General features: G+C 38.6%; 1 protein-coding gene and 1 pseudogene across 2 annotated transcripts; both read right to left on the bottom strand.

The window, feature by feature from the left end:
• Positions 1-306: 306 nt before the first annotated feature.
• On the bottom strand, positions 307-6166 carry LOC143589068 (putative phospholipid-transporting ATPase 4). The gene is made up of 10 exons (XM_077069923.1): positions 4311-6166; positions 3915-4025; positions 3416-3692; positions 3062-3150; positions 2893-2977; positions 2510-2719; positions 2245-2370; positions 2050-2148; positions 1767-1958; positions 307-1179 (listed from the first exon to the last, which is right to left on the bottom strand). Exons 1-10 carry the CDS (start codon positions 6089-6091, stop codon positions 502-504), a joined length of 3648 nt encoding a protein of 1215 aa, XP_076926038.1. The 5' UTR covers positions 6092-6166; the 3' UTR covers positions 307-501.
• An 18339-nt stretch (positions 6167-24505) lies between these two features.
• On the bottom strand, positions 24506-26650 carry LOC143589074 (coatomer subunit zeta-2-like; annotated as a pseudogene). The gene is made up of 6 exons (XR_013145206.1): positions 26636-26650; positions 26373-26539; positions 26151-26298; positions 26005-26083; positions 25837-25921; positions 24506-24590 (listed from the first exon to the last, which is right to left on the bottom strand). The product of XR_013145206.1 is annotated as a coatomer subunit zeta-2-like (transcript).
• Between the last annotated feature and the right edge of the window lie 646 nt (positions 26651-27296).

The raw sequence follows: 27296 nt of genomic DNA on the forward strand, positions 1-27296 counted from the left end.
TATGGATATAACATAGGTTGAGTGGTGGGGGCGAATGGTGGAGTTGCCGAGGCAACAAATGGTAAGAGAAAATTATATGTGTAATGCAGTCTGTGTAGTGGGCCTTAAACAAGTAAACCATATGAAGTTTATTGAATAAAAGTTTATTAATATACCATGACAGTTTATTCAAATCACCAGCAATCTAAAGTCTAAACAAGTAAGCCTCCAAAAGCATTTCAAGTTCATGTAATAATGTTTGTCATCATTTTTGGCAATGGTCAAGTCAAAGTCAAAGTCAAAGTCAAAGAAACATTTGGACCATTTTCACATTGCATGGCAACCCTTGTAAAATTCTACACACCAATGCCACTATACTTTTTTCATATATCAATAATGAATCAAAAAACCATTAATTCACCAAAAATAAAAAAAAAACAACAAAAAAAAGACCCTACACATATAAACATCATCAATAAACCCAAACCCGAAATCAAAATGTTCCCAAAAGTACAAAAAAAATTAAGTTCGTGCTGCTGCCAAAGCAACACGAGGACTCAAAACAGAAGATTTCTTCTGCAACATTTGTTTCAAATGTCTAATCTTTGCGTCAACCCGTGCAGTGAACCCGATTTTAGTCTCTTGTCTAGCTTTCGATCTTTCACGCGTCCACATATGTCGATCTTCAACGTCCTTTTTATAATATTTGATTTCTTGAATAACATGATGATCCATTGGATTAAAAGATCTTTGAAAAGCAATATGGGCCAAATAAGGAAGATTACACGCAACCGTCACCAAAAGTGTAGTCAACCAAAACAACGGGGCGGGAGCGAGTGCTTCCAAAAATATTTTATACGCGTTTCCGGAAAGCTCTGGAGGCAACATCCCGTATAATATTAAAAAGACGTACCACGCGAAGATACTGAAGGTGATTAGAAAGTGTTGTATCCATGTGAAGTGGCTCATTGTGAGGGCAATTTGGCAATTAACTGCATAGATAACACATGTGAACATGGCAGTCCCCAACACGGTCATGTCAGCTGTCTGCCCGCCTGACCGAAAAGCTTGGTCGTAGAATATGATTATGTTGAGAAAGAAGACGATAAGGGAACAGTAGAGCCCGTTTCCCATCCACCCGAAAATCCGGTACCAGTCAAAAAATAGGTTTTTTGGTCCTTGTTGATACAAAGCTGGAAACTGCAGTTGTACGATTAGGGGTGAATATTAAAACCAGTTTATATGATAATAACAGGTTAATAAGGGTTCATTTTAATCATAATGGGTCAAACATGGAAAACACTAAAAGTTTGGCCTAAAATGCTCACAGCCTTTTAAATCATTTTATGAAACAGAAGATTATTAGTGTAACAATATAACTTACAGAAAAGCTTTATTAGTTTAACAATATAACTTTTGTAATCATATTAATACTTCGGCTTTAAGAAAATCTAGGGCTGCGCACGAGACTGAAATAACTGACCCTAACCCAAGACCGATGGTTTGGTTTTATGTTTTTCATAAACCGAATTTCCGGTCTACACCAAAACCAACTTTTGTAATTGAACATATGAATTATAATTTTTTATTATTGATTGTCAAGTAAGTTATAACAAAATGGATGAATGGTGTAGCCAAAACAGTTTAGGTCCACATGTGTAATAAACAATTAATCATTAACCAACATAAAAATCACACCCAAATTCATTAATTTGTACCCAAATTAATAGTCTGAATGTACTTTTGGGAAATTTATTTTAATCGTGCTTTTGGAACAAAAAGCTAACCTGTAAGCAGATCTCAGAAGACACATCTTGTTCAAAAACACCAAGTGCAATCACAGGCAATGATGTAAGGACAACATTGAATAAGAGCATGTACCAATCATCATACACTGATTGGCCCGAGAAGCCCGTGAATGCCTCAAAATAGAACAATGTAAGCCCAAAAGCAATGTTTTTGTAGAAGAAATAGCATATCTGTGTTTGCACAGAAATCAATTGTCAATAATTCATATATATATGTATATTACATGTATGCATGTATATAACTATGTATAAATGCAATTACCATTTGAGCGATTCTTTTATAGCACCAGTGACCGTGTACAACCAGAAGCCTTTCCAGAAACCGAAACTGTGCAATTGCAAAGTCACTTGCCATCACCGCCTAAACGAAAGATCATCAGGTTTGTAAAGCCAATTAACACTACAATTTATTTAACAAAAATCAAAATTATGAAAAGATTTGCATAAAATGATAAACCTGCATCCCTTCAACACCGCTTATTCCAATACCAATATCTGCTTCTTGAATCATCCCGACATCATTTGCACCGTCTCCAATTGCTAAAGTCGTTTTCCCAGACCCTTCTTTCACCAATCTCGAAACCTAATTTCAGAATTAATATCAATGTTAAATAATCTTAAAAAATGAACAAAATAGTCTTTGTGTCAGCTCAGCCTGTTTTGACCTGACCCGACCCAACCCGACCCGTCCAACTTGTCAACTCCATATTAAATGATCTTACCAAGGCCTTCTGCTTAGGAGAAACACGACAGCATATAACAGAAGCACATCCAACTGCTAATTTCAAGAACTCATGCTTTAAATCTTCCTCCAAAGCATAAGTTAAGGTCTTCCCATCGATAATCAAAGCAAATGCAGCATGTGGGTCCCTTTCAACTTTTATCATTTGCATTGCATTCGTGAGTTGCAGTTTAATGTTCTCCTTTACGGCCTGAAAAAGAACAAAATAATAATTAACTGCCTTTCACATAACTATCTATGTACTTAAAATGTTCCATAACTTGTCAAATACTCAAAATACCCTTTTCAATAAAAGAAAGAAAAAAAAATTCTTGTGGACTCGAATAATCATCATCAATATAATTTAAGGGTGATGATAAGTACCTTCTTGGAATCTTGATTTAACATGTCCACATTCGTTGATATACATATTTGTTTCATGCCCTGCCGAAGCAAACTGCATGCAAACCTGCACCGACCAAGAAAAACTAATATTTTTTTAACAAGATTGCCCACAAAATAATTATTGTAATTTCAAAAACAAAAACATTACCCAATGTTGATTGCAGTTTCCATTTTATCGCCTGTTAAAACCCATATCTTAAGACCAGCTTGTGCCAACTTGTCAATACATTGAGGCACCTATACAAAACAAAATAGAATGTTAAACTAACTAATATTAAACAATGACACGTGATCAAACGTTCTCTGTTATTCAGTTTTGGACCAACCCGCCAAAACCAATTCAAAGACTGACGCTTTGAGCATGACCGCATGACCCAACGCGACCCGTATTGTCCTAAACAAGAAACCACCCGTTTATGACCCATAGTATAAAACATGTTCTGACCCTGATCTAGCCCGTTCAGACTCAAAAAAATAAAATAAAATATTAATAAAAGTTTACCCCTGGCTGCAGCTTATCTTCAACAGCAGTTGCACCGACAAGAATCAAATCCCTTTCCATCATGTCAGAGACCCGTTCAAGCATTGCGTCCCTCTCACCGCCAATTGAAGTTTTGGCTTTCATAAATTCTTCATTCCATGAAATGTACTCCGATTCCTCAAGTTTTTTATATCCTAGTGCAAGTGTACGTAAACCGGCTTCCCCATAATCATTTAAATGTTTTGTGGTTGCCTCTTCAAACATTCTTCCATTTTTTGATAAACGATCAAAAATAATGCTGCATATGAATCAACAAATGTTAGTTCAAATATTGGACAGACAGATTCTGCTTTTGATTATCTGGTTATTGAGAGTAAACTAGACATACTTTTCAAAATTTAAACTTAAATTCACAAACTGTACTCTCGTTTGCAAACGTATTTTTCACACAAAAAAAAATGTCGACATTTTGTGATCAAGCTTATATTAATTCCTGAAATAATGAAAAATGGAAACCGACCTGTCAGCGCCTTTGCACAACAAAAGAATCTCTCCAGTCTCGTCTTGAATTATAACAGACATCCGTTTTCTTTTGCTTGTAAAATCCAAAAGATTTAGAAGCTTGAACTCCCTGGAAAAAGAATATTAAAATAAGAAAATGTTATATATTTAATTATTTATCACTGATGGGTAAAACAAAAATATATCTAAAAAATAGCACGGATCCAAAGATTACTGTTGTAATAGTATAGTTTCTTTGTAAATTACTTATATAAAATGGACAAAGACCTGATTTAGGCCAACCAACTCATTTTTTCATCCAAAAGTGCCCACTTTTATACAAACAGGTCTAGACATCAAGTATATCTAACAAACAAATATAACTAAAAAAGTAAAAAGAAAACTAAGTTCAAACCTTTCAACATATTCTTGAGAAGATTGATTCCTCTCACGAACAAAGATACTCGATTGTGTTCTTCTACAAAATTCAAACCCGAATTCTCTTGCAGCCACAAGAAATGCACCTTCATCAGGTGATTCCGCCTCATAACTATAACTATCAGTTTCTTCATTATACTCAGGAATCGCAGTGTGACAAAGAGCAAGAATCCTAAAAAACAACAGCATAACATCAGGATTCGCTTCTCGGGCCCAATTCCCGTTCATTAACCGATTATCTTCAAAACTAAACCCCTTAATTGGTACCCCAAAACTTTCTTTAGAAACTGGTACTGCCTCCAACTCGATTTCTGGCCCATTTTGTCCACCAGACCTCGTAAAATGACCGTCTTGCCCTTCAAAATCCATAGCCATTTGATTAGCAGCAGCCAGCTCAACTTCACTTGACCGAACACCATACAGGATTCCTGCGATCGAGCATTTCAAGAAATCCATTTGATTACACGTTAAAGTCCCGGTTTTATCAGATAAAATCGTGTCCACCATTCCCAACTCTTCATTCAAATTTGATGTTCGGGCTTGAGCAGGAGTGCCCGTTTCTTCATCATACATGTTTAAATCTTGATTTATAAAAAGCGCTTGTAAGACTTTCACGAGCTCAATAGACACATAAAGCGAAATCGGTATCAAATACCCATAAAGAATCAAAGCGGTAATCAAATGATAAAAACCCGATAATGCAGCGTTTGTGGGATCATATAAACCCTCGTCATCCGGGGCCCGCAGGTACCACCAGCTCGGCATTTGTGTTTTTGTCTTGATAGCAAAGCCCGTTGAGCTTATTAATGAAATCAACACCAAAAGGGTAAAGAGGACATAAATAATTTTGTCCATTTTTCTCTCAATTGTACTCCTTTTTGAAGGCGATTTTGTAGCATTTTGCATCACTTTACTATCATGACCCGAAAATATCACCACCCCATAAACATGGCCCGTGTTTCTAAGCTTTGAATCCCGAAGCAAGATCTGACTAGGATCAAGCGGATACACCTGGCGTTGATATTCAAAATTCCCAACAAACGTATAAAGACTCGGGTTCGGGTCCTCACATTTAATAGTCCCACTAAAATCTTTAAAGGCGGAATCATCATCTAAAGATAGAGTTGATTCTAAAGATCTTTTAACTTTCAAATTCGTCTCACCGTCTAAATTCATAGTTTCAACATAACAAATTCCGTCTTCATAACTTGATGATAATAACAACAAATCAGCGGGAAAAAACTGATCTTTTTCCACTTTCACCACATCCCCGACCCGTATATTCATCCACGGTTTTAAAGAAAACACACCTTCTCCATTATGAACCCTGACTTTCCTCATATTAACCTTCATGTCCTGCATGAACCGGTGCCAATTTTCAACCGCTTCTTTAGCCATACTGAGCCCGATTACAAAAGTTAACGGTGCAATCATGCTATAAGCCGAAAAGGGTGAAACGGGTGTCAATGATAAGAACGCAGCAAAGAGGAAATACACATTAGCCACACGTCTAAATTGCTCAAACAGGGCTTTGGGTAAAAACGTAATCGCATTATACTTGGTGGTCGAAATGTAATTTTTGCAGTATTTGAGTGGCTTCTTTTGGTGTAAATTAGGCTGGTTACAACAAACGTGACGAGAAAAACCAGGCCCGCGAAACTGATGAGGTTCATCTGGTGAGTCAACAGGCGGTCTTATGCATCCAAATGTGTAAAGACTACTTCTCTTTATCTTAGCCCGTATCCTCCCGTGGGCCATTTGTGTATTCTTTTCTCACAAGAATCACTAAAAACACATCCGTTAAAGATCAATCCTTGTATGCGTCTTAAAGTTTAAAAAACACCAAGCTCAGAAAAATAAAACCTGCATAAACATGATTCCTCTAATTAAACAGCTGAAATAACCATTTACATAAAACCAAACAATACACTATGCAGAAATGCAAAACCTTAAATGTTTGACCAAATTTAGAAGCCCAAATTATTTACATATAACCAAACTATACAATATACAAAAAATGCAAAAGAATTAGATTTTAGACCAGATTAAAAACCCCTGATTATTCCTTAAATCAAGATGAAAAATACCAATTTATATCTAATTTATATTTTTTTTCTAACTTACATTTAACATAAGAAAAAAATGCATACATTATACAACTAGGGTTTTTCTTCATTTTCAATTTACACATCCATAAACTAAAATAATTAATCTCAACCAAATTTCTTCAAAATGAACACACTCTAAATCCAACACATACATAATTATTATTTACACAATTACAGCAACAAAAATTTAGGGAAACTGAATAATAATAATAGTAAGGATCATACTCTGTAGCAAATATGCAACTTTTTATTATTTTTTTTAAATAGAATCAGCTAAAGGAACGAAAGAATGAAGAAAAGAATATGCATTGTAAAGGGAGTATTTGACAAAACCCAGATAATAATTAAAACAAAATATGTGATACTTATTCGAAATTAAGAAGCCCCAAATCGTGAATTAGAATAACAAGGAAGGAAATTAGAATGGTACCAAATAATAATAATAATAATAATAATAATAATAATAATAATAATAATAATAATAATAATAATGAGAAAGAAGATTGGTTGAAGAATGAGAAATTGATGAGAGAATGCGAGCTGAGTGAGATCTTGGGGATCAAGAACAAGCCAAGAAAAAAGAAAAACAAACCCCTTTTTTGATTGATTTTTGATGAATTAATTAATTTATTTAAGAAGAAAAGAAGAATGCTTTAGACAGTATATTACGGGGCGGCCCATTTGTCTACACTTCCCCTAAATTCTAGTTTCTAGAAACTCATTAATTAATTAATTCCACAATTGGGTCTTTTATATAAGCAAAAGTAATGAATGCTATTCAAAGTTAAAACTGGTTCAAGTCTCGTTTGGGACAAAATGTCATCTATAAATTCAGGGTTTTATTATAATCGGTCTTTGAGTGATGGGTTTCCTTTAGAATTGGTGGTTGGCTACTTCATCAGCGTTGTCAACGATCATAGGTGTACTTGGATGGTCGGACTTTGTTGGTCGTTGATTAAAAAAATGAATGCTCCTAAACTATTTATGTTATACATTTATGTGTTCATATAATCATAAAACTAGTGTAATAAACTAATAATGAAATCATTTTCATTATTATCTTTTACGTTTTATATGCACATTTGTAGATAATATAACATTAACATGACTTATGCTTGTGTAGGATATTTTAAATTGTTTATTTTTATAACTTTAAGATAAACCATAAATGTTTCATGATAGATAAGTCTTACTCATATTTTACACTTTATATTTGCGAGAACACACATGAACAATATGAAACATTCATTTTTGTAATTTTGCATAAAATATCTTTATTATATATAAGATATTATATTTTCTAATAATAAAGAAAATTATATATTATATATTGTGAATATACGAAATTCCCTTGGAATTTTTTGGCATGCTGATTCCACACCCCAAGCAAGATGCAAGACTTGTTTAACAAGTCAACGCGGCAGCTTCATATTTATTTGAATATTTCCATGTGCGTCTAGTTGGGTTTTAGTGATAGGTAGTCTTCTTCTAATAAATGTATCATTTCATGTGTTTAAAAACATTATTCGCATTAAATATGTATATAATATAAATAAATATTTTAAGAAAGAGCTTTTTTTTTTTTTTTTGTGAAAGGCGAACTTTTTTTTTACTAGTATCTCTCACCTTATAATTAGCTATTCAATTTATTATTATTATTATTATTATTATTATTATTATTATTATTATTATTTATCACTTGAGATTATATCAAACCATATACGAATGTTAAACTACATTTTAATTCAAATATGATACTTCGGCCATTTGCCAACTTCATATAGCACCAAATTCAAAATTTGTATGCTACTCATTTTCAACAACCATTTTAATAAAAACGAATCTCATCATTGTATTTACTATTACAATCAAATACCAAAGACTCACCCACTAACGCGTGACTAGTGTTACTCCTGAGATGAACATCGTTATAAGCTAGATTTCTCTAATTAGCTAAAACTATATTTGTTAAATTAGAGGCCGAACAATTACAACATGATAAAATTGGTAATATATTGAAAAAAAATCAAAAATAGAAAAGTTTAAAGAATAAAGTATACGTGCAGATTACAGAAACATGTTGTTTCCATGCATGTATATTAGGGATTAGTTTATTTCCCTTAGCAATTTTTGTCATATAAAGCACATATTTCATTTGGCACAAACATTGCACCATTTGGCAATATATAACTAATAAGGAGTTAATGCTTAACAGAATTATGTGACTTGGATATCATCAATAGAACTAGAGGATGTTCGAGAAGTCCGTTGATCTAGCTGTCGACTAATTTTATATTAGTCATATTCATGTTATCAATCTCTTCTTGTTTGACCTTAAAACAGTTTTCTTTGGTTGAGCAATTGAAACAAATCGTAAATAAAAATAATAATATTTGTGATTTTCAGTTAGTTTCGGTTTTATCACTGCACGTTATATTTAAACCAGATTAAGTTAAAGCCTCAGAATTTTTTATTTTCATTTGCTTAACGGAATGTAAGAACATACACCGAGCACAAACTTACAAGGCATAAACATCACACCAGGATGACTTTAAAATTGGGTGGTTCTTTGTCGTGCTTTAGTCTGTAAAAAATGTTCAGTATAACATCTTCCAAAATATCTTTTCAATTTGCTATCAACATTTTTCTTATTACGAGCCTTCCACAAGAATCAACATGTATGAAGGAAATCATCTATTTATGGTGTACCTAAAACATAAAAGGTTTACTACAACTTAAACACCATCACAATATCATCATCGCCATTAACAAACTTTCTTCTTAATATTTCGGAAACTATAAAAGCAAATTAATGAACAATAATAAGATTTTTACCTTTTAATTGAATACGAGTTTTACATATATATATTGTGTAGTGCTTTAATATTGGTGTAAGAAATTTTTAAAAAGGAGAAGAGGTATAAAATAAAATAAAATAAAAGTATATATAAACGTTAAAAGACGTGATTCGGCGTAAACGCGTTGACGATGATCGTGATGCCAAGTCACCAACAATGAGCCGTCTAATCCCCACCAAACAAATTCAACAACAATTTATTGTTATTATATATTTTTAACCAAACAAATCCAATCATCTCATTCGTATAGATGTAGTATCGGAGCCAGGAATTTTTTCTTATGGGTTCGGAAATTTTTTGACGCTTAATTTTTTTCCAGCGTTAAAGTTTTCGGGCCCGAATGGATCAGGTCAGGTCGATCACTGGGTCCTATAAATAAAATACAATATCACTATCATAACAAAAATATATCTTTAACAATTAATAAAATACAATATCACTATCATAACAAAAATATATCTTTAACAATTAACAAAAATATATCAGGTCAGATAGACCAATGGATATTGGTTGTTGGCGATCGTTGAAACCTTAAGGCAAACCGGCAAAGGCGACGAGGCAATGATCGTTTGGTCGATAGAAAAAAGCTAATTGGTTGCTAAAGCAATGACCGATGTTTTTGTTTGTTTGTTTATTTATTATTTAGGTATTATGTTTAAAAATGTTAATTGGGTTGGGCTTATTAACCCATTTTATGAGTAATTTTGGGTTTTTAATAATCTATATATGGATTATTATTGGCCCATATATGATGTTTGTTAATAAAATTTATAGTTTTTCTAAAAGCTTTTTGTATTTTATAAAAAGAATATTCATTACTAAAAGAATATAACTAAATTTTTCACAAACAATGAGTTTGAATATATTCTTTTAGAACGGTACTGGGTTCGTTAGCCGAAAAAGAATGGGTTCGCTCGTTAATTCGACACTATAGGTTATATATAAAACCGAAAAATACCGGGTTCGGCCGAACCCGGTGGGAAGAATGTGGCTCCGCCACTATATAGATGTCAACTTTGAGCCATTTGTCTATTGTCGATTTAATCTATGAACCAGAGTAATTACATTAACTTTTCTTTGTTTGTTAAAGTGAGATTTCACTATTCGTCATTAACTTTAAAAAATTACGCATATGGTCTATGTTGATTTAATCTATGAATTAGAGTGAATGACATTAACCCTTTGAAATGGCAGTCATTGTGTTTTCTAAGTCGGAAAATGAAGTAAACAGCTCAGGTGGACAAGAGATGAACCACTCAGCTGATGAATCAGCTATACTTTTTAAAATAGTTTAATGAGGAGACGATTGCAATCTTTGAGCTTAAATTTTACCATTGACGTAAAAAAACAAAATTAAACTATTTGATGGATTTAGGGTTTTGATTTAACATATTCGGTTAACTCTCTTCACAGCACCAACGTCGCTAATCAACTAATGTCCACCACCAACATTTTAATTGTTTTTAACTTAAAGGGAGAAAATGACTTTTAATATCAACTCAACAAATTATTACAACATACACTTTACGAATTAAAAGAGTAATTAGCGATTGAGTAAACAATGTAGATCACATGCATAATATATGAAAGTCAAGAACAAATAGTGAAATTTTCGACTTATCACAAACAACCGTGTAGTTTACTCTATATATTATTTTCAACCAATAAAATAAACTGGTAAATCTGTCTTTTAAGCTTTTCGTTTCATTATTTAATTATTAAAATGAAGCAAATCAAACAGTAAATTAGATAAAAGGTGTTATTATAAATTATTATGTATTTAATAAAGCTTATGATCTCTAAATGTTTATCTAATAAAATAAAGGGGAAAGTGAATATGGTGCTGTTAGACGTTCAACCTTAGATGTAAAACACATCAAAACTACGTAGTTTTGACTAAAAACCATTTAAAATATTAATTTTGTTCTTTGCTTTCCTCCCTTCTTCCTCACATCGATCCATCAGTTACCCAATTTCATCTCCAAGACAAGTATCTGCAGCAACACATCGACCTGTAGTTTAGCAACTGATCAATTTTTCAATTTCAAGAAACCAATAATTCATCTTATGCATTAGAAGAACAGACTATTCACAGCATCCAATAAATCCTCTTGCGACAATTTTAAGAGGTAGGTCCCAGCAGAGCCCAGTTGGACCCGCAAGACTCACCTCAAAGAGGGAAGCCTGCGTAGTTGAACCCGCAAGACTAACCTTCAACAGGGACGTCTGCGCAAAGGCTAAACTCGCAGAACTCACCTTGAAGAGGGACGTCTGCGCAGAAACCAACTGGATCCGCAGGACCCACCATGCTCAGAGACGTGACGTCCTTACGCGCAGTACGCAAGCTGTTCCCGCAGGAAAAGCCTCCCAATGGTGAAGTACCCCGCCTGTTCCCGCAGCTGCGGATACAAGCCATCAGGGAAGGCTACCCGCGCAGCAAGGCTACACGCACAAGGCACTTAACTCTTAAATAATTCAGTAATGTCACCTGAAGAAGGAGTGAGCAAGCCGGGAACACTCCCGCACAAAGCCAGTCCGTACGATACTGGAGGATCTTTTGTACTGTACCTGACGAGGTATGGACAAAAGATCTGACCAAGGATACGACAGCTCACTGACAACAGTATGACGAGCAGCACGCTCTTGTACTGTATGTCACTATTAGCCGCTGCCTACTCACCAACCTGTCGGAGGACGTGCATAGCCTGCAGTTGGTGGAACAGGAATAGTACACAGCCGGCCTGGTCACTATCAGCCGCTGCCTACCCACCAACCACCAGCATGGCATGTGCGTAGCCCACAGTTGGCAGAACAGGAACACTATTCAGCCGGCTGTACCTGCTTGGAAACCTACCATCGGCTATAAATACTCCAACACCTTGGAATGGTATCATCTTATCTAATATCTCATATCTTGATATATTACGTGATATCTGCTCTAGTCATTCTCTTAATATACACTTATATTCAAGAGCAATCTAGTCTGATTCTCACGCCGGAGGGTGGTCACAAGGAGGTACCCCCCCTTCTCAGTGACGAGCTCACGGTGTCTGTTTTGCAGGTTATCAGAAGAACCATCTTTGCCGGACCTAACCCTCGTGGGAAACATCTATTTAACCCCCAAATTATCCATAATCTGCCCGGGGTCAATTAGTGTTTCTTCATTGGCGCCATCCTTGGGACAAAAGCTAGAATTACTCAGTTTTTTTAAACTCCTGGAAAGACGGTTAAGGTTACTCCGTTGCCAAGGCCAACGAGTGACCAAGAAACCCCGGTAACCACAACCCAGCTACTGGGGGGAACACCGGCGAATACACACATTTTACGAACACTACCCCGGTTACCCAAGCCGGGGCAAGTGCAGTAAATTTTACAAACACTACCCCGGGTACCCGAGCCGGGGCAAGTGCAGTAAACAATCCTCCCATGGGATTCATTGATACCCAGGTGGAAAGACAACAGACGAGGCCCCCCCGCCAAACACTTGAACAAGTTAAAGCGTGGGCGGAAAAACGTCAAAGGGAATTCCAAGCTGAGTTGAATGAACGCTTGTGTTCACTCCAACAGGCTGACGAATTCGGAAGCACTCAACAGCTCAACATGAGCAATGAGTGCGAGTACTGGGACGATGATTCGGAGGAATCCGACACCGACGCAAACCCTCGCCATAGAGCGAAAGGGAAGCGTAAGGAAACGGACTTCCAACCGAGAAGGAATTTTGGAGAAACCTTCAAACCAAAAAACGCGGGTGGAAACCCACGTGACTTCTCTAAAACCTTCAGACCAACCGCTGCAAATGCGGGAACCTCCAAGTTTGCAAGGGACATTGCGGAAGCAATCGCCCCAAGAAGTGCCAAACAGATGTCAAACATCGGCACCTATGATGGTATATCTGACCCAGACGATCATTTGAACAGATTCATAGCGGGGGCAACCGTCAGCAACTGGACGGAACCCACGTGGTGTTATATGTTCCAGATGACGCTGGTTGGAGCAGCCAGGGCGTGGTTCGACCGTCTACCGGTCCACCACATCTACGATTGGGCAGACTTCCAACAGAAGTTTAGCCAACACTTCAGCCAACAAAGAAAGTATACCGAAGAGCAATGGACAATCCTCAATTGCATTCGAGAGAAAGATGAATCTTTGCTAGACTTCATCACTCGCTTCAACTCAAAGAAGCTAAGTCTGGGTAATATTAGCGAAGATCTTGTTCGCGCTGCTTTCATCCAGGGCACAAAAGACCCAGAGCTCATCCGCACCTTAACGGGTAAAGATGGCATGCCATCCACATGGGATGCCATCATGACAGCAGCTAAACGCTTCGCGGAAACGGAAAAGCAACTGGGTAGAGATCTTCCCCAAAACACAAACCTCTACACCCAGAAAACAAGAGAAAACAATGTCCTTACCGCCCGACTAAACAAAAAGAGGAAGCTAGGCATTTGGCAGTCAAGGGTAAACTTTGACACCTCATCCGGCTCGCACCCTCGGTTAGGCGGAAAGGATAACATGCCGTCGTCAAACCGGAACTCCAGATGGACGCCACTCACCAAAAGCGTCACCGAGATATTCGACACCGAGAGACTCCCATGGCCAAAGGCTCCAATAATCCGAAAGCGTCACAACGCTGATCAGAGCAAATTCTGTGACTTCCACAGGACAAGAGGCCACAACACTGAGGAATGCGTAGACTTGAAGGACATCGTCGAAGCATTTGTCAGAGATGGGACGCTCACGCACCTCGTGGCGTAATGAACGCTGAGCAGGCTAATGCGTGTAGAACCCCAGTTGGGGAAAACACGAATAAAATTACAGCTTCAATGTCAGAGACTACATACTACGTAAACAACGAGATTCCGAACCAAGTGCATATCGGCTCGAAAGGCTCGATGACACTCCCAAGAACATGGAAGGGAGCTCAATTACACAGTCTGCATGTAGATCAATTCCAAACTTGTAAAAGAAAAGGCCCAGAGCCACTTCTAATGGAAATGATTCTCCTTATCACATTGACGCTGATGGTCTTACATTTATACTTAACTTTCTACACTGATATGCCGGTCTTCACCGCATACATAAGTGGGGAAGTAAGTCGTTGCGTGTGGAAGGCGGCAAAACCCGCATAAACACAAAAAACGGCAAACCTTCACGCAGGTCAGTCATAGGTAAAGTTTGGTCATCCCACTAAATGAAAGTGACGGTCTTACTCGCACAAATCATGATAGAGGAAACCGAACTAACCTATTGACAACCGCGCGTTGAACGGTTAATTTATTCGAAACGCTGATGCCGGTTTTCACCGCATGTGTAAAGAAATCGTTGCGTGTGGACGGCGGCAAAACCCGCGTAAACACAATAAACGGAAAACCTTCACGCAGGTCAGTTATAGGTAAGGTTTGGTGATCCCACTAAATGAAAGTGCCGGTCCTAACCGCACAAATCATGATAGAGGAAACCGAACTAACCTATTGACAACTGCGCGTCGAACGGTTAACTTATTCTAAACACTTAGAAAATTTCTAACGAAAAGATGAGGAAAACCTCCACGCAGGTGAGATACAGGTAAAGTTTAGCCATCCTACTAAGTTCACGTGACGGTCTTACCCGCACAATCACGAAGGAGGAAGCAAAACTTCAACCTTTTATCTACCACGTTCAAAGGTTAACTTATTCTAAACACTTAGAATTTCTAAGGAGAAGATGAGGAAAACCTCCACGCAGGTCAGATATAGGTAAAGTTTAGCCATCCTAAGTTCACGTGACGGTCTTACCCGCACAATCACGAAGGAGGAAGCAAAACTTCAACCTATTATCTACCACGTTCAAAGGTTAACTTACTCAGAACACTTGGAAAGTTGCTAATTTAAACTAAAGTATGCATGAGCAAGTCATATAACGTTTATAAAGCAAGTCATCCACTGAAAGTAGCGGTCCTACCCGCACAAAGATTTGTATTCCATGATAATTCAAGTATTACAAGAATGGCCGGGTAACTACCCGCCTACAAGAATATAAATCTATACAATGTAAACCTATCCTAACAGTGGGAAGGGATCTAAAGGTTCAAGCTTCAGGACCACTCCCTCCAAACCCACTTGCACCCGCACCATCAGTTGGCTGTGGCGGTTCAAGGAAGGTCTTAAGACTGGTTAGCCCATCATCAGCAGTAGCAACTTCGTTCACCTTCTCCACCACCGGATGCGGGAAGGCGGCATACTGGTTCACTGCTTGGTCATATACAGCTTCAGTATCCACATCATATAAAGGGAAGTTGGAAGGCGGGATTCCCTTCTCAACAAACCCTAGACCAAGCAGGAAGCCGGCCTTTTCCCCATCCTCATGAGAAGCGTTGAGGGTTGCGCTCATGGCATCGTCATATGATGTGTCCGTGAAGACTCGATGCACAACCTACAAGAAAAAATACAAGTATCAAAACCTTTTCTATGTACAAAGAAAAGCGTAAAGATATTATGAAATTACGCATACCTGAGACAACGCTTCTCGAAGAAGCCATTCCTTGGCAACCAGAGCCTCCTGGAGGGCAGCTTGAGCTTGGTTACGGGCGCGTTCGGCTTCACTTTTGTTAAGGTTGGCGAGCAACACTTCCTTAGCAGCAGCCTCTTCAACGCCCTTTAGCTTCCGCTCAGTGTGGTCAAGCACGCCCCTCTGGTCCAAGATCTCTTGGAGCTTCTTGGCGTCTTCCATAGCCAAGGCATCATGAGCCTGCTGGAGCCTCTCTAATTTGGCTTTAAGCTCCTCATTCTCGGTGCGTAGAGGCTCAGCAATAGCTTCAGCCCTGGTGGCCCTCTCAGTTGCGTTCCGAGCGGTTTCCTTAGCTAACCGAAGCTGTTCGTTAACAGCTTGGGCAGCCTTGGAACGGGCCTCGAGACGGGCCTGAACTTCAACTTCAAGGGCCTTGAAGGCCTTCTCCTTATCCGCAGCAATGGCGGAGAGCCTCCTGTTCTCCTCCCGGACAGCCCGCGCTTGAGCTACTTCTTGGATACGAGCTGCTTTTAACTTGTCGTTTTCACGACAAAGCAGCTCGACGCGCGGCTGCATCCGGGCTAGGAGAATCCGTAGCTCATTTGTCAACCTACCCTCCTGGTAGCTTGACATCGCATCCCCCAGCGCACCAGCGGGGGCGGCGTGGCGCGCCCATTCGACGCAGTCTACAGGCGTCCGAAGGGTGGTTCCCCGGCGGATGTTCCACCGCGGAACAAACACCTCGTTCGAATCCGACACTGCAAAAACAAAAGGCAGTTAGGAAAAGATGATATATAAAAAAAAAAAGAGGCCAAATTCACCCTACGCACCTGTAGGGTCGACAACAGGCCGATAGCCGCCGAACCCATCACCTGAACCTAACGGATATCCATTCAAGAGGTCAGGCAGATGGGAAGGAGGCACAGATTGGCTTGAAGCCCCAAACATACCTGCTGAACCAGCCGGGGGCGAGGTAGTTGCCGGCGCGGGTGGCACGGTCGAAGCCGTTGCGGTGGAAACCAACGGAGGTGAACTCACAACCGTGGCCGCGGCTGCGGAAGAATCCACAGAAACTCTCACCGCCGGCTCAGTGAAGGAATCAGTGAATATTGCACTGACAGCCGGCGGGGACGTCGTCAGAGGTGGAACAGTTGGCTCAACCGGGTGAGCAACTGAACCAACTGAAGCAGGCGCAGTCGCCTGGGTCATCGCCTCAGGTAGGTTGACCAAGCCTACCGTCATGGGTCCAGATGTGCTCCTCCCCGCTCCACCCTGGAATGCGGTAGCATCCACGCCTGCACAAAGAAGATATAAGTATAATGGTGGAAAGCTATGCAGTTAAAGTAAAGGAAGATTATACTTACGGGTTTTCTTGAGCCTAAAGGTGCGAACAGGCGGGGACGAACCCGATGGAGCCGGCCTCTTCATACCGGTCACCGTCGTCGTCCTGGGCTGATCGGAGGTGACAGTCGTCTCAGCCTCCAGAGCAGTGGTCTCAACACCACCTGGGTTCCCCGCCGCCTCCTCGCTCTCGGTCTCCGAGTTTGACCGGTTCCCCTGATCGGCGGTGGAGGCAACCTTCGCCTTGCCCTTTCCGCCAGCAGCCTTCTTCTTCCGCGTGAAGAAAGGACTGTCTGCGGATTCCTCATCAGAAGATGACAAAATTAGAGGAATTCCAGCAGAGGTTTCAGCATTGAGAGGTCGAGGGTTGAATAACTCCTTACCTGGCCGCGTGGCACTCAGAATCGGGTGGCCTGGCGGGTAGACCTCCACAAACCGATCCCTCGTTTGCTCCAAGATGGGCAACTCGTTCTCATCGAGAGCACGAGTACCCATCCGAGCGGGACCATCAGCCTTCCGCGGATGCAGGAGCGACGGCAAGTCATTCCCCTCTGAAATAAAAAAGAAACAGTTAGAAGAAAAACCTAAATCAACAAAGAAGACAGAGCATACCGTATGGGATAGAGTTCAAACCGTATTCAAGGACGATGGGAATCTGCGGCGCCTCCGCCCCAGCATTCTTCCACACCCGGCTCATCCCGAGCATCACCATCCCAGACTCCGAAATGCGGTACACCGGAGTCTGGATCCGAGAGATCTTGGCGAACCATTCCGCCTCCTGGTAGTTGGGGGCGTGAAGGGCGGGGAGTGCTCTCCCATTCTTAAACGTCATCGCAAGGGGGACGACGCGAGCGGAGATATAGAAAAACTCCCGCTTCCACGACCGAATACTGCGCTCGGTAGCGCAGATCTTCAAACCTTTGATCCGATTGACCAAGGTGTACCACCCCTGGATGCACCTCCAGGAGTAGAAGGTCATCAACTGATCAACGTGGGGCTCCACGTCCAGAATGAGGCACACCCACTCAAAGTGGCGGATCTTGGCGATCGCCATCGGGTGTACCTCCGTCAGATGGACACCGTGCCTCTCCAAGACACGGTATACAAACTTCGTCAATGGGAACCTGAGATTCCCATAAACGAAGAATGCAGCATACACCCCTATTTTGCCCTTGGGGGCATCGTACACCGTCTGGTGTGGCTCCGGAAACTCAAGCTCGAACGGCTCGAGCATGAACTTCCGGACGATGTACTGATAAAGCTCTGTGGGAAGAGCACACTGGCATTCGCCAGCAGTGCTCTTATCGTCTTTATCAGACGTAGACGTCGGAATCTCGACGTACACGTCAGGTTCCTCGGCGGCAGCCTCAAAATCGTGAGTAGAAGACATGTTTTGGAGGTAAAGAACGATTTCAGAAAGAATATTCGCCGGAAATCGCTTAGAAGGAGAAGATAGAAGTGAAAGTGTGGATTACAAAGGACCCTCTCCCCCTTTATATACTCATCGCAATGAATGCGATGAATTTAATGCGGAGGAGAGAGAAAAGAGCTGGTGCAATGAAACTATGACACGTGGAAAAAACAAGCTGGCAACAGCTGTTGACGGGACGCGCGCCGTAAAATCCGCACCCACGCGCCCAAAAAATCGCGCCCACGCGCCTAAAAAAGCGTCTGGAATGACCATGTACTGTCACGTCGCCATAACTTCCTGCACGTCCTGACACTGTCAGAAGAAACCGTCGGACGACGTTTCAACAGTTTGGACTGTTCTTATCCTTTCACCAACTCTTCGAATTTCAAAGATTCAAAAAGATTCAAAAGTAAGCGGGAATATACCCCTTACCTTGGCAACCAAGTAACTATAAGACAGGTGCGAGTACAGTGTTAAGGCAAAACCCTTCACATACTTAGCACCTGCTGGGAATTGAAGCCAAGAATACCTCGGCAACCAAGTAACCATAAGACGGGTGCGAGTACAGTGTCAAGGCAAAACCCTTCACATACTAAGCACCCGCATGGAATTGAAGCCAGGAATACCTTGGAAGTAAAGTAACTATAAGACGAGTGCGGGTACAGTGTCAAGGCGAAACCCTTCACACCTAACATTCCCGTATAGCGGGAACGTCGAGAACTAGATTGTTTGAAGCTCCAAGATGGAATTGGTTGTTTAAACATAATTGATCACTATGTTCAAAACTACCAAAACCTCATGGAGAATCTACACAAGTGGAACTCAACGCTCCTGACTTGCGAGGAGGTTACAGACCTACCCGCATCACACCCAAAGATCAAGCAGAAAAGTCGGGAATTTCTGCACGTGACATTAGGACTTCCGCGGGAAGAATCCCCATGGAAAACCTTAAAACTAAACCCTTTTCAAAACCCTTTGCTTAAGTCCAAAAGTTCACCTCACTTATTAAATTCATGAGAAGAACATTGGACTAGGGGGACTTGAAGAGGTAGGTCCCAGCAGAGCCCAGTTGGACCCGCAAGACTCACCTCAAAGAGGGAAGCCTGCGTAGTTGAACCCGCAAGACTCACCTTCAACAGGGACGTCTGCGCAAAGGCTAAACTCGCAGAACTCACCTTGAAGAGGGACGTCTGCGCAGAAACCAACTGGATCCGCAGGACCCACCATGCTCAGAGACGTGACGTCCTTACGCGCAGTACGCAAGCTGTTCCCGCAGGAAAAGCCTCTCAATGGTGAAGTACCCCGCCTGTTCCCGCAGCTGCGGATACAAGCCATCAGGGAAGGCTACCCGCGCAGCAAGGCTACACGCACAAGGCACTTAACTCTTAATTAATTCAGTAATGTCACCTGAAGAAGGAGTGAGCAAGCCGGGAACACTCCCGCACAAAGCCAGTCCGTACGATACTGGAGGATCTTTTGTACTGTACCTGACGAGGTATGGACAAAAGATCTGACCAAGGATACGACAGCTCACTGACAACAGTATGACGAGCAGCACGCTCTTGTACTGTATGTCACTATTAGCCGCTGCCTACTCACCAACCTGTCGGAGGACGTGCATAGCCTGCAGTTGGTGGAACATGAATAGTACACAGCCGGCCTGGTCACTATCAGCCGCTGCCTACCCACCAACCACCAGCATGGCATGTGCGTAGCCCACAGTTGGCAGAACAGGAACACTATTCAGCCGGCTGTACCTGCTTGGAAACCTACCATCGGCTATAAATACTCCAACACCTTGGAATGGTATCATCTTATCTCATATCTCATATCTTGATATATTACGTGATATCTGCTCTAGTCATTCTCTTAATATACACTTATATTCAAGAGCAATCTAGTCTGATTCTCACGCCGGAGGGTGGTCACAAGGAGGTACCCCCCTTCTCAGTGACGAGCTCACGGTGTCTGTTTTGCAGGTTATCAGAAGAACCATCTTTGCCGGACCTAACCCTCGTGGGAAACATCTATTTAACCCCCAGATTATCCGTAATCTGCCCGGGGTCAATTAGTGTTTCTTCAATTGCATACTTTGACATCTAGATTTTTGCATACGTAAGAGCCAATCTTCCGAATAGACTGACAATCAGGGCCTCGACATTCAAAAACTTATAAAAAAAAGCATCAATTGTTGTGAATAACAAGAATTTTATAACCTTAGGGTTTGTGAGTAATTTCGATTGTGGTAATGAAAATAGGAATCCTCACAGATATTAACTTGAGAAATTGATTGATCGATGTGAGGAAGAAGGGAGGAAAACAAGGAATAAAAATTAATTTTTAATGGTGTTTAATCAAAACTACATAGTTTTGATGGGCTTTACGTCCAAGGTTAGACGCCTAACAGCACCGTATTCACTTTCCTCTAAAATAAATGCTTTAAGTTCCTACTTAATATGATAGTTTATAAACTTCTGAAACAAAAAAAATGGTGTTTAACAATGAACCAAACCTAGCATATGCTTCTATGTCTTAAGTTAAAACTTTTAACCCACAAAGACGTTTGTTTACAAGCTCTTGTACATTAATTGAAAGTTGAAACCCATGTCGTGCTTCAAATAATCACCATGAAGTTGGATTCTTCTTACAAATCTAAATAGTGAGGCTACTAGCCTTGAATAAAGAATCAAATGAGGTTCGTAAAGCATATAGAAAAATCTCATTACTATATATGGCGCCAAATGTGATATGTACTGACTTCAAGAACTTTTTCATGTTACTGTTCATTAGACAATATCTTTAACTTGCTTTAATTGCAAGTCAAACTTGTGTCAACTTCCTCCACGCTATTGAGTTGTCGAGTTTTACTAGTTTTGTAGGGATTCCTAAATACGATGATTTAGGAAGGCCTTGTATGGTATTCTAAGACAAAAAAAAATAATCAAATCGGCATACCCTAACCTAGTCTTTATAATCACTGACCTTATGTAATTGTAATCATTCATAAAACCAAAATTAGCTAGTTTGTTTGCATATAACCATATCATATCTATTAAGTAAATCATGAAAGTTTAAGGAACTCTTTAGTTATTCTTGCATTTTAACACGTGCTCTTTTAGTTCAGGGTATAATTTGGACTAACACATTTTCTTCTTTTTTACCAAATTACCGGGAGAACAAGCGTAGACGATATATCTATTTTCCAATTAAAACAAATAAAACTATTCTCTTTATTTTGTTGGGAATTCAAATCACAATACCATTTTACAAAATATATAAATGCGTGTGCAATATATATTACATAAATGAAATTAAAAGTAGTGGGTTTCAAACAAGTGTTGACATTGCAAGAATGAACAAACTAAATCAATAGTGTTGGCTTAGATTTGTGTTGGACACGAGTCTTTTCAAAACAACATTCGTTTGCTCACGAATCCGTTTTTCATGATACAACAGTCGAAAACAATAGTGGTTCCACTGAAGATGGCCTACACTCCTCTCTAATTTTCCTAGTAGCTCGATTCTCTTGTTCTACGAAAGCGTAACTTAGTTTTCCTCAATCCTCATACTCTTCACAAAATGAGTCATCAAATTTATTTTATACACGCACCAAAAGAAAAATTACATGCACATTTCTTTTTTTATTTTTGGTAAAAATGAGTATGAATTATCAAATTTACAATATTAATTGCGCATTAATGTCGATTCACGTGACAAGCTGAAACTCTCATTTTATATCATGACAATTGGTTTGTAATTTCTTAGCATTAACCTAGCGACGTTGCTACTTGTTAGCAAACCAGAATCACTACGGTCTACGGGAGCGTGCGCGTAAAGGTGCCCCATTCTTCCTTAATGTACGCAAGTAATATCCAAAGAAGGTCCTGTTACATACTTACATGTCATTTTAAAGTTTTTTTCACCCATTTATGTAAGAGAACTTTTATCTATTTTTCTCTTTCAAATTTTATATCAAACTCACTATTTTGAAAATTGGTTTCATCTAAGCTTCATTTAGAATAAATTTTGACTCGTTGCGAAGCTCTCATCATGAAAACACGAACTAATAAATTATTAATCATATAATTGATATGTAATAAGTTAATTATAATTCACATTTACACTATTTTTTTCCAATAGGTAACTAGGGATGAGTAAAAATCGGTATGGTACCGATTGGTACAGGTACCGAACCGGTACCGGTACCGATTTGGTACCGAATCGGTACCAAGGTTTTGAGTTTTCGGGACCGGTACGGTACGGTACCTGTATTTCCCGAATTTTACCTTAATTACCAGTACCGTCCCGGTACCGGTACCGAAAATTTGCGATTTTCGGGATCGGGGTTTTCGGTACCGTACCGGTACCGAGCTCATCCCTACAGGTAACAACCTCATCACCATTATGTTGAATGCACTACCCCTCAATAAAAGCGTATAACCAAATTTTTTTTCTCAACCCACCAACTCGATTAACATGTTTACAACATGATTATAAACCGTCAATCCACTGCCAGATAAATGAATTAAACGGGTCGTGTTCAAGAGTTGAGCATGTATAAAAATATGGGTCATGCTCAGGTTGAATAAGTCAACCCGCTAATCCGTCAACCAGACACCCTATATATATACCTTTTTAAAACATTATAATTTAAAACTTTAGTAAACATAATAACCAGTGCAACAATCTGGTAAAAAATGTGATGCTATACATACACTACCCCAAATCTATCACGAACATGTATATCACATCATACGGGTTGTATAAAGCAAACTTTTACATCATACGACCCAAAAGACTTTTGGCACAATACAACACCGCCACACAAGTTAATTACGGCTTGTATGATATGACAATGTTATATGGGTTATATAACCTGGGGAAAATCTCATAGAATAGTAACCAACTTTCAAAAGTGTTTCAATTAGGTCACTGATGCATATTTTCCCCAAATCGAGTCACTAAATCTTCAAATCAAGTCTCACCGATTTTTGTGTACGTCAAGAAAGAAATGGATGATAAGATGTGGGTGTTGGAATTTGCAATATATATAGTTAAATTTAAAATTTTTAAAAAAACGTTAATTATATTAAAATTTAAAAATAAAAAATAAAATTCACGTCGCCACTCAACGTCAACTTAAAAAAAAGATAAAAAGATTTCCTATGTGAAACAGAAAAGAAATTTGCTAAAAAAACATGTTAAAACTTTTAATTTAATCAAATAAGAAAGTTGAGTGACCTAATTGGAACACTTTTTAAAGTTAAGTGACCTAATTGGAACACTTTTTAAAGTTAAGTAACCTAATTGGAACACCTTTGAAAGTTGGTTACTATTCTATGTAGTTGTCCCTATAACCTGTCAATGGTACATGAATAGCTTGTCAGTGAAAAACTATAAAAAAAAAAAAAGAAAAAAAAAGCCCAAGTTTACCTGGTGTTAAGCAACTCGGTCATAGCGGAAAAAATAGGCTATTGACCAAATTACCAAATTAGCATAATAAAAAATAAAACGATAACCAACAACTCATAATATTATTAAGTATGATTTTTAATCACCAAGTAAAGTACGTTATTATTCTATAATAATTGTTGTACGTCTCCCAACAATTTAAAATCTCATATATTTATTTATTTATTTATTTATTTTGAAAAATAGAGTAGACATTTGGACATAGGGGCCAGAGTGGATGACAGATTTGGAGATTTTTAAGTGTGAAATAGATGGTTTATCATCTTCAATAATAACAAATCATTTGTAGTATTCAGTTCCAACGTTACATTCAATATGAAAACGACAATACAGCAGGCAATGCACAATATTATTATAAAAAAAAATAATTATCTATTATTCAAATGCAACTTCCAATTTACCCGCCAAATGTCCCTTTGAATTTGTTTTTTTTTTTTATTTATTTAACTTCTATACGGGAGTTGTCTGTTTACGCTTAAAAGAAAGCAGCGAAGAATATTATCAAAGGAAGAAAAAACGTCTTACCTAAGAAGCGATCTTGTCAAATGTTCACGAGCAGTTGCTAAGGCTTGAGTAATCGTCTGCAATCATTGAAACCACATTTTCATGTAAGGAAAAATGAAAAAAATAATAATAAAAATAAATATTGAACTTTGTAACACGAGTTTGACAACTTTGACTATAAGCATCAATTTGGACCCATGTAAATAAGTTAACTTGAGTTGTGTTATATCTTAAGCAGGGACAGTTTATTCATAATAATGTAGTTAAAAGGGAAACATATACACAAGTTGAAAGTTGTCTGAAGTTTAATTTTAGTGCATATAACAACTTAAATCATTTTATTTAATTATATAGGTATTATTGTTAAGGAAGTGATTTGTAGTTACACATCCATAATTGAAGTGGACACACCAGTTTCTTTTGACAAGACCCTCACACTTAAACTACTTACAATTTGTATTATCTTCTGATGTGATGCTAAAAAAATGATTGTTTATCAGCTATTGTTTTGCAATCATAATTAACAAAGTAATTATTTATAAGAGCTTCAAAAGAAACTGAACACGAACTTGTTTCAAACCCACCCAGTTTGACATGTTACCTAATCCGCCTGAGCTGGTCATTGGGCCAGCTCTAACGTGGTAGAACAAAATTGCATGTGGGTAGTGGGAAAAGTGTAGAGTTTTAATTCAAGAATTAGTTATGATGAAATATTTAAAAATAATCATAAACTTAAATTCATGGCATGCTCTTGTTGAAGTTAAGATATGCATTTTGATATAATGTAGGGGCTTACGAAACTAAATTCATGTTTGGTTTGTAAATGAGACTAGTAATGTCATAGTTTTGAAAGAAAAAAAATAAACGGGCCATGTTCAGGTTGACATGTATTTGGGTGGACCTATTTAACCAATTTATTCATTTAACATATTCAGTACAAGTCCTAACCATTTTTACATGTTTACAACTTGGTCATGATCCACCAACCCGTTTGACTCCTTTAGATCAATAGACAATAGGTTTTCAGGTTGGGTTCGGGTTCCTTTTAAGTGTGTCTAGGTTAGGGTTGATACCTTTGATAAGACCATACCATACGAATAAGTATAAGGGTCATGCTCTTGTTCAACAATCCAACCCGCAACCATTAATACCACTAAATCCTAATCATAACTAACTTTAGAACACATACCTAAACCGAACACTTTTTTATCACTTTCAACAGATCATTACTAATTTTAGAACCTAGCCTTCTTTCAGTTTAAACTTTAAATCCTTAAGCCAACACATCCTAAAGCTACAATACTGGGATTAAATAACATGTACCTGTTCAGACAATGGAGCTCCATCATCCAAGTTATGTGTAGCTACTTTTCCAGCAATCATATTACCACTTGCTTCAAGAATCATCCTGCCACATAATATCTTTATAAATAGCTTGAATTACATATAAAATTCAATCAAAACTACAAATGCAAAGTTATAATTTCTTACCCTGTGTCAACAATCTCATCAAGGCATGAAAAAAATGGTATCCAAGTTTTCAAGTGCCTCCCTATGATCAGCATTACCCCTGCGTCAAGAACTCAAAAACTTTACAATGAACCGACAAATATTAAATATTTCTAACAACAAATAACATGAGGAGAAGTGTAACCGCATCAGAAAAACCCTGCAGGACCGTAGCCAAAGCCAATTCATTTTCACAATCACCTCCGGTTACAAAAAAATGCAAGTCTTGGATGAACTTATACACCACAACATTGTCATCAAACATCACAATTTCAGCTGCACATACAACAAAAAAGAACATCAAATCACCATTTTAGTCATGACAAATAAAAAGTTAATAGTGATAATACCTTCAGTCCTTGCATTAGTCTTCTGTGTTTTACTACAAATAGAACTTTCAAAAGCTAACTTCGCACTGTTAGTCGGCCATTCATCTGCATAATACTTAACCGCCACAGACCACACGCCTTCCTTCAGAGTCCAGAAGAAGGACATTCTTAACCATAGGACAAGCATCCTATAAAACACTCAATCAGTAATATGTTTTTAACCTTATATTTCAGTTTCTACAGCTTATTAACAAACTATGGATAGAATTTTGCAGCAATCAGACAGCAATAAGCACCATTTTTGGTGAATCATTGACTCATGGATCATAATTTCACCCTAAATTCGTTGTCAGTGAGGATCTAACTGGATAAAAGCTTACCTACATTACCTCTGGCTGCAAACATTCAAACCTAAACAGGTCAAATTGAACTAATTAACACGACATTAGCACTCTAACCACTATGTATTCATACTCTAACTTCATTAATATGAATGATGAATCATAACTATTTCTTTGTTAGTCAGAACCATGAGCCAAGCTTTGGCTTATTTACAAAAATGAGCCGATGCGACTCAGGTCTTTTGAATTCAAGTTTTTTAGCTAGCTTTTATCGAGCGAGCTACGAGCCGTGAGGTTTTTGAATAGCACTCCTAACTTCAATTATATGAATGATAACTAATTCTGTCAGTCAGTCAGTCAGAATCTAATTGGATACAAGTTGACCTAAATCGCCTCTCATTGTGAACTTTAAAACCTAAACATGCCAAATTGAACTAATTAACGTGACATTAGCACTATAACTACTATGCATTTATACTCTAATTTCAATATTATGAATCGCAATTGTTATAACTACCATAGGACTATAGAACATTTCATTTGTGTCACGTAAATTAAACTCAAAATTTAAGCCAGATATCACGTAAACAACCGATCAAACACC

Source organism: Bidens hawaiensis, unplaced genomic scaffold, assembly GCF_021521415.1.
Source record: "Bidens hawaiensis isolate Kalapana, Puna unplaced genomic scaffold, B.hawaiensis_p1.1 tig00037208_1, whole genome shotgun sequence".
Classification (NCBI taxonomy): Eukaryota; Viridiplantae; Streptophyta; class Magnoliopsida; order Asterales; family Asteraceae; genus Bidens; species Bidens hawaiensis.